The sequence below is a fragment of the Hylobates moloch genome, unplaced genomic scaffold (genome assembly GCF_009828535.3).
Source record: "Hylobates moloch isolate HMO894 unplaced genomic scaffold, HMol_V3 SCAFFOLD_8, whole genome shotgun sequence".
Lineage (NCBI taxonomy): Eukaryota > Metazoa > Chordata > Mammalia > Primates > Hylobatidae > Hylobates > Hylobates moloch.
The window spans coordinates 111536879-111549575 of NW_026652283.1; the positions used below are offsets into that span (position 1 = coordinate 111536879).

At 38.6% G+C, this 12697-nt stretch overlaps 1 protein-coding gene across 30 annotated transcripts in view; it reads right to left on the minus strand.

Moving 5' to 3' along the window:
* The window catches only part of PCM1 (pericentriolar material 1), a 105017-nt gene that overhangs the window by 24160 nt on the left and 68160 nt on the right, over positions 1-12697 (minus strand). For all 30 annotated transcript variants that reach the window (XR_009214647.1, XM_058443321.1, XM_058443316.1 and 27 more), the window contains 2 exons: positions 11246-11404; positions 9038-9174 (listed from right to left, as the gene is read on the minus strand). Coding sequence is in view for 29 of the 30 variants with exons in the window: in XM_058443321.1 (XP_058299304.1) it covers positions 9038-9174; positions 11246-11404 (296 nt within the window). In the remaining variant the exon portion in view is untranslated. The remainder of the gene's footprint in view (positions 1-9037; positions 9175-11245; positions 11405-12697) is intronic.

Sequence of the window (12697 nt, forward strand, 5' to 3'; positions counted from 1 at the left end):
AGGAGAAACTGACAGAGAAAGAGGAGAAGGTCATCCTAGGTAAAGGACATAATGTAGGCGATGTGCCTTTTTCAATAATGTCAAGTAGGACACAAGGCTTAACAGGCCAGACCAAGCTGTAAAAGGTTTTGTGAGTGATATTGAACCTGGTCTTTTATTCTATGGGCCAGTTGTTTTCACACTTATAGTGTTCTAAAGAGCTCAACTACAGTTGAGGGTTGAAGAGTCCAGTCATTTATTAATTCATTAATGTTTACTGAGTGTCTACAATATGCAAGTACTATTTTTGGACAGTGACCAAAAGAGATTAACATCTCAGACGTCATGGATCTTGTATTTTAGCATGGAGAGGCAGACAAATATTACATAGGTTAAAGGTGGCGTGCAAGCACTATGGAGGTAAAGGAAAACAGGTAAAGGATAAGGGAGAGGTTTACTCAGCAAAAGTTGACATTTGACCAAACAGTTGAGTTCAAGAAAACAAGCCATGCAGGTAGATATCTGAAGGAAGAGCATTCCAGGCAGAAGTATTAGCAAGTGCCAAGGCCTTAGAAGTGCTAACAACTCTAGTAGGAGAGTTGAAAGGTTAGAAGCAGCAGCAAAAGGACAGTAAGGCCATTTAGGAACTGTTGGAATTGCCCAGAACAAGGCTAAGTGTTTCTGTTTTTACATGGAATAATCTGGACACTGGACACTATCAGCTGACTTTTTCCTCTCAGCTGTAAAGTCAGATACAGAGAAAGCAGGTTCTACAGGTGCTTTCTCAAAGATCTCTCTCCTCTCAAAACATTCCAAAAAAAAGCAATTACTTCTGCTGAGGGAAGAAATATAAGCACACTGGAAGCAACTGTCTGTGGTACATGGCTTACAAAGAAAAGTATGAGTACATTATAAGAAACTAGCCCAGTGACAATGTATTTTGTAGTTTACCATACCTGGATGAAAAGAAAACAATTACTTTTCACTTCTAATTGTTAAAATTTCCATTTTAAATTAGAATGTAATGAGTGCCATCTCAGAAAGAAGTCCTGTCTTCCTATTCGATTTGTTGCACATGTCTCCATCTGCCCTGATCAATGTTACTAAATAAAATTAATAGTACTGCTTACCAGTCTGATACTATCAATGTTGATGGGAATATAAACTGGTTAGTTTCTCTGAAGGACAATTAGCTTGTCTAAAAAGCTTTAAAAATGTTTATGACCTTTGAACTAAAAATTGTATGTCTAAAGACTGTTTCCAAAGAAACAAAAGTAAACAGATTATCTTCAATCATTGAAGAAGTGTTTGTAATAGTGGAAAAGAAACCAGAATAAACACAAATATTTAACAATAGGGACTGAAAAAATAATTAATAGAAAATTGTATTCTATGACTACTTGACCTCATAGCAGCCATCAACATAACTCCTTGCAGTCCTTCTTGGTCAACTCTGGCTCTGCTTTTGTACAACTTACAAATGCTGAATCACCTGGTCCCACATCCCAGTTGAAGGCCCCTTTCTATTCTCACATCAAATGCCCTGGCTTTAGGCAGCAGCTATATGCTATAATCTACCTTATGTCTATCTCCCCCTGTGCCTGGAATTAGCTGAGTAACCAAATGACTACTTGACCACTCTACGACTGCCTAAAAGACAGTTCAATTTTAAAGTCCAAAATAAAACTCTTGGCTGGCACGGTGGCTCGAGCCTATAATCCCAGCTACTTGGGAGCCTGAGGTGGGAGAATCACTTGAACCCAGAAGGCAGAGGTTGCAGTGAGCCGAGATCGCGCCACTGCATTCCCACCTGGGTGATAAGAGTGAGCCTCTGTCTCAAACCCCTCCGCCCCCCAAAAAAACAGAGCTCTTCATCTCCCCCTTCTCCCAAGCCTTCTTCATTTCAGTAAATCGTATTTCCTCCCAGCCAGTTTTCTCTATCTCTTTACACTCTAACCATTAGTAGGACCTACTGATTTCCTAACTATATCCCAATTATGTATTTATCACCACCCTTAGCTGCTATCATTTCTCTTCTGGTCTCACTGCACTCCTGACCCCCTTATAATCAATTTTCTAAAAACAAGCCAGACTTTTTGTTTCTCTGCTTAAAACCTTCTAGGAGTTTCCCTTCAAACTTTGAGCAAAGTCAAAACTTCTGATCATGGCTTGTAATATTTTATACAATTAGCCCTTGCCTCCCTTTCAACTTAGTCTCATACAAATATCCTCCAACCATATAGGCTTTCCCTCTAGTTCCTTCAACATGCGAAGCTAATTCCTACCTTAAGGGCAGTGCACTGTCTGGAATGATCCTGGTTTACACTGGCTCCTTAGTTACATCTCTACTTAAATGTTCCCTCATGAGAAGCTTTCCCTCATCATCCAATATAAAACCGACACCATCATATCGCCAAATTTTAATTCTGTGCATGGCCCGTATCATTAACTGATATACAGCTACTTATATGTCTTTTATTTACTTAGGTTATTTCAGAGAGTATTCCCACTCTAGCATGCAAGCTCCATGAGAGCAAAGGCCTTGTTCACTGTTAGGTCTGCCAAACCTGGCATTAAGTAGGCATTTTATAAATATTTTGGAATGAATGTTGTGGAACCATTAAAAAAAAAGGCAGGGGTGGAGCAAGATGTCAGAACAGAAGCCTCCACCAATCATCTTCCCCTTCTGGAACACCAAATTTTAACAACTACACACAAAAAAAGCACCATTATATGAATAAAAACCAGGTGAGCAATCATGGTACCTGCTTTTAACTTTGTATTGCTGAAAGGGACACTGAAGAGGGTAGGAAAGACCATCTTGAATTGCTGACGCCACCCCTCCCCCAACCCCAGGCAGCACTGACCACAGCAATGCAAGTGACTCCTTCTGCTTGAGGAGACGAGAGCAAGGAGTAAAAAGGACTTTTTGTTGCATCTTGGACACCAGCTCAGCCACAGCTACAACAGGGCACAGGGAGAGTCGTGAGGTCCCCATTCCAGGCCCCAACTCCAAGATAACATTTTTAGATACACTCTGGCCCAGAAGGAAACCCACTGCCTTAAAGGGAAGGACTCAGTCCTGGAAGGATTAATCTTGGCTTAATCTTAACCTGCTGACTAAAGAGCCCTTGGGCCTTGAATAACTGACAGTGATACCCATGTAGTATGCCATGGGCCTTGGGTGAGACTCAGAGATGTTCTGGCTTCAGGTGAGATCCAACGCATACCGAGCTGTGATGGCTATGGTGATTCCTTCTGCTTCAGAAAAGGAGAGGAAAACGGGGAGTTTGTCTTGCACCTTAAGTACCCAGTGCGATCACAGTGGGGTAGCGCACCAAGCAGGCTCCTGGGATCCACAATTCGAGAACTTGGCTCCTGGAAAGCATTTCTGGACCTGGGCCAGAGGAGAGCCCACTGCCCTGAAGGGTGAGTCCCAGGCCTGGCAGCATTCATCACAAGCTGACTAAAAAGCCCTTGGGCTTTAAATGAGTATTAGCAGAACTCATGGGCCAGTGGTCGTGGTGGTAGCCACCAGGAGAGACTCCTCTGCCTATGGAAAGCAGAGGTAAGACTGGGAAGGACTTTGTCTTGTGGTTTAAAGGCCAGCTTAGCCACAGTAGGACAGAATACCAGATAGATTTCTAAGCTCAAGCACACTATCTGTGGACCCGTTAGGGACCTGGGGAAACTCACTGCCCTGAAGGGAAAGACACAAACCTGGCTGGCTTCCCCACCTGCTAATAAGTAGGAGCCCTAGGGCCTTGAGCGAATTTAGGCAAATTTAGGCGGTAGCCAGGTAGTGGTTACAGAGGGTCTTGGGCAAGCCCCAGTGCTGTGCTGTGCTGGTTTTAGGTATGACCCAGCACAGTCACAGTGGTAGTCACCAAAGGGCTGCCTCCATCACCCCATCTCCAGCTCCAGGCATTTCAGCACAGAGATTCCATTTATTTGAGAGAAAGTAAAGGAAGAGAACAGAAGTCTCCACCTGGTAATTCAGAGAATTCTTCTGGATCTTATCCAAAATCACCAAAGTGGTATACCTCTATGAGTCTGCAAAAAGCACAGCGTTTTTGGACTTGGGAGCCAAGTCCCTTTGAATACCTGGAAAGCTTTCCCAAGAAGAATGGGCACAAAGAAGCCCAGACTGTGAGGCCTACAAGAAATATGTAACTCTTCAATGCCCAGACACCGACAAACATCCACAAGCATAAAGACCATACAGAAAATCACAACCTCAACAAAGGGACCAAATAAGGCACCAGTGGCCAATCCTGGAGAAAGAGAGATATGTGACCTTTCAGACAGAGAATTCAAAATAGCTGTTTTGAGGAAAGAGAAATTCAAGATAACACAGGAAGGGAATTCAGATTTTTTTTTTTTTTTTCAGATGGAGCCTTGCTCTGTCACCTAGGCTAGAGTGTGGTGGCACAATCTCGGCTCACCGCAACCTCCACCTCCCAGGTTCAAGCAGTTCTCCTGCCTCGGCCTCCCAAGTAGCTGTCATTATAGGTGTGTACCACCATGTCCAGCTATTTTTTTTTTTTTTTTTTTTTTGTATGTTGTAGAAGAGGCGGGGTTTCACCGTGTTGGCCAGGCTGGTCTCAAACTCCTGACCTCAAGTCATCACCCACCTCAGCCTCCCAAAGTGCTGGGATCACAGGTGTGAGCCATAGCACCTGGCTGGGAATTCACAATTCTATATTCATAGATAAATTTAATAAACGGATTGAAATAATTTAAAAGAATTAAGCAGAAATTCTAGAGCTGAAAAACACAACTGACATACTAAAGAATGCATCAATCTCTTAATAGAATTGATCAAGCTAAAGAATTAGGTTGAAGACAGGCTCTTTCAAAACACACAACTTGAGGAGACAAAAGAAAAAAAAAGTAAAACACAATAAAGCGCACTTACAGGATCTGGAAAATAACCTCAATAGGACAAATCTAAGTTATTGGCCTTAAACGGGGTAGAGAGAGACAGAGAAAGCTTAACAACATTCAAGTACAAGAAGGTTACAGAAAACCAAGATAGTTTAATCCAAATAAGACTATCTCAAGGCATTTAATAATCAAACTCTCAAACACCAAGGATAAAGAAAGGACCCTAAAAGCAGCAAGAGAAAAGAAACATATAACATATAATGGGGTTCCAATATATCTGGCAGTAGATTTGTCACTAGAATCCTTACAGGTCAGCAGAGAATGTCATGACATATTTCAAGTGCTGAAGGAAGAAAACTTTTACCCTAGAATAGTATGTCCAGCAAAAATATCCTTCAAACATGAAGGAGAAATACTTTACCAGACAAAAGCTGAGGGATTTCATCAACACCAGACCTGTCTGACAAGAAATACTAAATACTTTATTTCCATCTAAAAGAAGACATTAATGAGCAACATCATCTGAAGGTACAAAACTCACGGGTAATAGAAAGTACACAGAATATTGTAACACTCTAATTGTGGTGTGTAAACTACTCTTAAGTGGAAAGACAAAATGATGAACCAATCAAAAATAGTAACTACAACAACTTTTCAAGACATGGTACAATAAGATATAAAGAGAAACAACAAAAAGTTAAAAAGCAGGGGAACAAAGTTAACATTTACATAAGTTTTCATTTTGTTTGTTTGTTTATGTAATCAGTGTTATCAGTTTAAAATACTGAGTTATAAGAAAGCATTTGCAATCCTCATGGTAACCTGAAATCCAAAAACATACACATAACAGACACGAAAACAATGCATGTTAAAAAACAAGAAAAGCATGAGCAAACCAAACCCAAGATAGAAGAAATTAATAAGATCAAAGCAGAAATAAATGAAATTGAAATAAAATACAAAAGAGCAACGAAACAAAAAGTTGGTATTTTAAAAGATACATAAAATTGGCAAACCATTAATCAGACTAAGAAAAAAAGATAAAAAACCCAAATAATATCAGAGATGAAAAAGGAGACATTACAACCGAGACCTCGCAATTCAACAATACATTAAAAAGATGATCCATCATGACCAAGTGGGATTTATCCCAGGGATGTAAGGATGGTTCAACATAGGTAAATCAATCAATGTAATACATCATATCAACAGAATGAAGGACAAAACCCATATGATTTTAACTGATGCTGAAAAACCATTTGATAAAATTCAACATTCTTTCATGATAAAAGCTCTCAAAAAACTGGGTATAGAAGAAACATACCTCAACATACTAGAAGCCACATACAACAGACCCACAGCTAGTTTCATACTAAATGGGGAAACACTGAAAGCCATTCGTTTATGATCTGGAACACAACAAGGATGTCCACTTTCACCACTGTTATTCAACAGAGTACTGGAAGTCCTAGTTAGAGTAATCAGACAAGAGAAGGAAATAAAGGGAATCTAAATTGGAAAGGAAGAATCAAATTACCCTTGTTTGTATATGATATATATATATAATCTTATACTTGGAAAAGCCTAGAGACTCCACAAGAATACTATTAGAACTGATCAACAAATTCAGTAAAGTTGCAGGATACAAAGTCAACACACAAAAATCAGTAGCATTTCTGTATGCCAGTAATCTCATTTACAACAGACGCAAATAAAATTAAATACCTAAGAATTAACCAAATAAGTGAAAGATCTCTACTATGAAAACTATAAAACACTGATGAAAGAAATTTAAAAAGACACAAAAATGGAAAGCTATTCCATGTTCATGGATTGGAAAAATCAGTATTGTTAAAATGTCTGTATTCCCCAAAGCAATCTACAGATTCAATGCAATTGTGATCAAAATATCAAAGACATTCTTCACAGAGAAAAAAGAATCCTAAAATTTACATGGAACCACAAAAAAAGCTCAGAATAGCCAAAGCTATCTTGAGCAAAAAGAACAAAACTGGAAGAATCACATTAACCTGCCTTCAAATTATACCACAGAGCTATAGTAACCAAAACAGCATGGTACTGGCATACAAACAACAGAAACACAGACTGATACAACAGAACAGAGAACCCAGAAACAAACCCATGTACCTACAATAAACTCATTTTCAACAAAGGTGCCAAGAACATACATTGGGGAAAAGAGAGTCTCTTCACAATAAATGGTGCTGGGATAACTGAATATCCATCTGCAGAAGAATGAAACTAGACCTCTATCTCTCACCATATACAAAAGTCAAATCAAAATGGATTAAAGACATAAATCTAAGACCTCATATTATGAAACTATTATATGAAAACAGTGGGGAAACTCGGCAGGACATTGGTCTGGGCAAAAATTTGAGTAATACCCCACAAGCACTGGCAACCAAAGCTAAAGTAGACAAATGGGATCACATCAAGTTAAAAAGCTTCTGCACAAGAAACAAACAACAAAGTGAAGAGATAACCCACAGAATGAGAGAAAATATGTGCAAACCATCCATCTGACAAGGGATTAATAACCAGCATATATAAAGAGTTCAAACAACTCTATAGAAAAAAATATAATAATCTAATTTAAAAATGTGCAGAAGATCTGAATACACATTTCTCAAAAGATGATATACAAATGGCAAACAGGCATATAAAAGGTGCTCAACCTGATCATAGAAATGAAAATCAAAACTACAACAAGAAATCATCTCACCTCTGTTAAAATGGCACTTATCCCAAAGACAGGCAATAATAAACGCTGGTGAGGATGTGGAGAAAAGGGAACTCTCATACACTGCTGGTGAGAATGTAAATTAGTACAACCCCTCTGGAGAACAGTTTGGAAGTTGCTCAAAAAACTGAAAATAGAGCGAGAGCAACCATATGATCCAGCAATCCCACTGCTGGGTATATACAGAAAAGAAAGGACATCAGTGTATTAAAGGGGTATCTGCACACTCATGTCTGTTGCAGTACTGTTCACAACAACCAAGATTTGGAAGCAACCTAAGTGTCCATCAACAGATGAACGGATAAAGAAAATGTGGGGCCGGGCGTGGTGGCTCATGCCTGTAATCCCAGCACTTTGGGAGGCCGAGGCGGGCAGATCACGAGGTCAGGAGATCGAGACCATCCTGGCTAACACAGTGAAACCCCATCTCTACTAAAAATACAAAAAATTAGCCGGGCAAGGTGGCGGGCGCCTGTGGTCCCAGCTACTCGGGAGGCTGAGGCAGGAGAATGGCAAGAACCCCGGAGGGTGGAACCTGCAGTGAGCTGAGATCGCACCATTGCACTCCAGCCTGGGCGACAGCGAGACTCTGTCTCAAAAAAAAAAAAAAAAAAGGTGGTACAGACACACAATGGAGTACTATTCAGACATAAAAAATAATGAGACCTTGTCATCTGCAACAATGTGGATGGAACTGGAGGTCATTATGTTAAGTGAAGCTAGCCAGGCACAGAAAGACAAACTTCGTACGTTCTCACTTACTTGTGGGAGCTACAAATTAAAACAATTTAACTCATGGAGATAAAGTGTACAAGGATGGTTACCAGAGGCTATGAAAGGTAGTAGGGAATAGGGAAGATGGTTAATGGGTACAAAAAGTAGTTAGAATGAATGAATAAGATCTATTATTTAACAGCACAACAGGGTGACTACAGTCAATAATTTAATTATACATTTTTAAATAACTAAAAGAGTATAACTGGATTGTTTGTAACACAAAGATTAAATGCTTGAGGGGATGGATACCCTATTTACCATGATGTGATTATTACATATTGCATGCCTATATCAAACTATTTCCCGTATCCCATAAATATATACAACTACTATATACTCACAAAAACTAAAAATAAAATAAAAATAAAGGTGATAAATCCTGAAAAAATGCGGTAGAAAAATAATGATCTAGAAAGAAGTTTATGATATAGTAAATGAAAAAGGCAGAATATGCACGTGTACAAAATATTACTGAAAGGTTCACAGAATGTTGGTAGGGTGAAAAAATTATGAGTGATAGTTTTTTTTTTCTTTCGTTTACCTATTGAACTTTATCAAAATAAGGTCTTTTGTATGAATTAAAAAACAAAACATAGAAAGTTTTGTTTATTTTAAAAAATAATTGCTTACCTTCAAAAAAGGAATGACTTCTTTCATAATTGCTTTAATTTGCCGGTCCAGCTGCTGAGTATCAATTCTAGGACATGGGATGGTAGAAACTTCACTTACAGGTTGTTGTGAACTATGATTTTCAATAAGGGGAGTTTCTAATTTTTAAAAAGAAAATACATTAGCATAACAAAGCCTATTATATATACAAATATGCCTTTATGTTGAAATTTGAAAAATATTAAATTTGATGATTTTATGCTAACATAATACAAAGAAACATGTTTGTAGTTTTAGCACCCCCACCAATTAAAATAAAGTAGTAATAAAACCACTATTAGATATCACATATTTCAATTTTTTACATAAAATTATTATTACTTCTAATCAATAAAAAATATACCTTCAAAATCTAATACCTGAAACCACAAAAATTCTAGAAGATAACATTGGAAAAACCCTTATAGACACTGGCTTAGTCAAAGACTTCATGACGAAGAACCCAAAAGCAAATGCAACAAAAACAAAGATAAACAGATGGAACTTAAACTAAAAAGTTTCTGCACAGCAAAAGAAATAATCATCTGAGTAAACAGACAACCCACAGAGTGTGAGGAAGTCTTTGTAAACTATGCATCTGACAAAGGACTAACACCCAGAATCTACAAAGAACTCAAACAAATCAGAAAAGAAAGGCCGGGCGCGGTGGCTCACGCTTGTAATCCCAGCACTTTGGGAGGCCGAGGCGGGCGGATCACGAGGCCGGGAGATCGAGACCATGGTGAAACCCCATCTCTACTAAAAATACAAAAAAATTAGCCGGGCGTAGTGGCGGGCGCCTGTAGTCCCAGCTACTCGGAGAGGCTGAGGCAGGAGAATGGCGTGAACCCGGGAGGCGGAGCTTGCAGTGAGCCGAGAGCGCGCCACTGGTCTCCCGCCTGGGGGGGACAAACAGAGACCCCGACAAAAAAAAAAAAAAAAAAAAAAAAATCAGGAAAAAAAAAAAAAAAAATCCCATCAAAAAGTGGGCTAAGGCCAGGTATGGTGGTTCACAGTTGTAATCCCAGCACATTGGGAGGCTGAGGTGGGCAGATCACTTGAGACCAGGAGTTCAAGACCAGCCTGGACAATATGCTGAAACCCCATCTCTACTAAAAATACAAAACTTAGCTGGGCATGGTGGTACATGCCTATAATCCCTGCTACTCGGGAGGCTGAGGCATGAGAATCACTTGAGTCTGGCAGGCAGAGGATGCAGTGAGCTGAGACTGTGCCACTGCACTGCAGCCTGGGCAACAGAGCAAGACTGTGCTCCAATTAAAAAATAAAAATAAAAAGTAGTAGTAGTAGGCTAAGGATATAGACAATTCTCAAAAGAAGATATATAAATGGCCAAAAAACTTTTTGGTGATTTTGAGTGAAAAAATGCTCAACATCAGTAATTATCAGGAAAATGCAAATCAAAGCACAAACTAAAATGTGATACCATACTACTCCTGCAAGAATAGCCATAACTTAAAAATCAAAAAATAATAGATGTTAGTGTGGATGTGGTAATAAGGGAACACTTTTACACTGCTGGTGGGCATGTAAAGTAGTACAACCATTATGGAAAACAGTATGAAGATTCCTTAAACAACTGAAAGTAGATCTACCATTTGATCCAGCAATCTCACTACTAGGTATCTGCCCAGAAGAAAAGAAGTCATTATATGAACAAGATACTTGCACGTGCATGTTTATAGCAGCACAATCTGCAGTTGCAAAATATGGAACCAGCCCAAATGCCCATCAATCAACGAGCGGATAAAGAACATGTGGTGTATGTATATGTGTAGATAGATAGATTTATTTATTTATACACCACAGCATACTACTTAGCCATAAAAAAGAACAAAATAATGGCATTTGCAGCCGTCTGGATAGAGTTGGAGACCATTAATCTAAGTGATGTAACTCAGGAATGGAAAACCAAACATTGCATGTTCTCACTCATAAGTGGTAGCTAAGCTATGAGGATGCAAAGGCATAAGCAGGATACAATGGACTTTGGGGTTTCAGGGGAAAGGGTGGCAAGGGGGTGAGGGATAAAAGAATACACACTAGGTACAGTGTATACTGCTCAGGTGATGGGTGCACCAAAAATCTCAGAAATCACCACTAAAGAACTTATTATGTAACCAAACACCACCTGTTCTCCAAAAACCTACTGAAAACAAAAATATGTACCTTCTAAATTATTAACTGTAGTACTTGCACCAGCACCATCTCCATCCTCAATAATCCTGCAGGTGCATCTCATATTTGAGTCACTTTCAGCCTCAGTCTTCATACGCTCATATTCTCTCATTCTGGCTAATGCCTGGTCTAAGTGAATCACGGTGTTACCTACATTTGGAACAAAAATATTTTTTGAGTATGTAAAAGTGAACTTTTTCATATATTCCTCAAAACGCATTAATAAATGTCCAAACAAAAGGAAGGAAAATTAGCTTTAACAAATTCTACACACTATACTACTTGAGTACTTCATATACATTAACAAACTTATTTAATCCTTAAAATAATCCTATAAAGTAGATGACATTACTTTCATTTGCAGAAAACTTAAGTAACTTGCTCAAGGTTTCACAGACAGTTCAATGTAGGAACATGGATTTAAACTTAGTTATCAAACTCTGAAGCCCATATTTATTTCATTACATTTTGTTGTTTCATTTAAACAACACAAGTAAATTCCAAAATGTCATGCAAATTCTGATGAAAACAATGCAACCTAAAACAAGCAAATTAGGTAAGAAAAAGGCCTATCAATGAAATTTCCCGATTCTATGTCTTCAGACACAGCTACTGGTGCAGGGTTGTAAGAAAAAAAAAAAAAATACCAGTAAATGAAAGAAAATACGTAGGAGTCAAAGTATTCTGGCAACTCAGAAAGGGATGGACAACCTGAGGGGAGAGGGTTGGCAGGCCACACAGCAATTTTTCTCTGTAATGGGATGAACTCAATGCAGACCCAAATAAGCATTTATTTAGAGGTCAGCTAAGGCTCAGATCCTCAGTAATTACAATAAGCAAAAGGAAGACTTTTGTTTTGGTGAACAGTAGAAATGTAATGATAGGGCAAGGCTAAGCCCTTTTCTTTATAGTGGAAAAATACCTTTGAAATAATCTAAATCTTCTCTTCATCACGTGAACAAACACTAGAGTAACAGGACATTACATTATTTTATCAACTAAGCGCCCTGGATGGCAGAATGACTGAATTCTCAGGTTATCTTTTGATTGGCCACAGTCTAGAAACGTATCAAGTATCCATGTATTTTTTCTTTTCCTTAAATTTCCAAGTCTAGGACTCAAGTTTTTTCTCCATTGCAGCCAGGCAACACTCTAAACCTCTTTTGTTTTACAGCTGATGGGAGAGGGAAAAAAAAAAAATACCCAAACCAAAAAAAAACAACCAAAACCATGTGCTATGCCTGAGAGTTACTTGAGGTTTTCACTACAGGTTATTTAAGAAATCTGACTGCTTAACTCAAATTACAAAGTTAACATTTTTATTAAAAATATGATTAGATGAGGCCTGAATTGTTCCCATGAATTAACCAGATGACCTTAAACGATAGCCTTTCCTTTAAGGAAAAGGAAATAAACATTTTCTGAACTCAAGCAAGTAAGTTC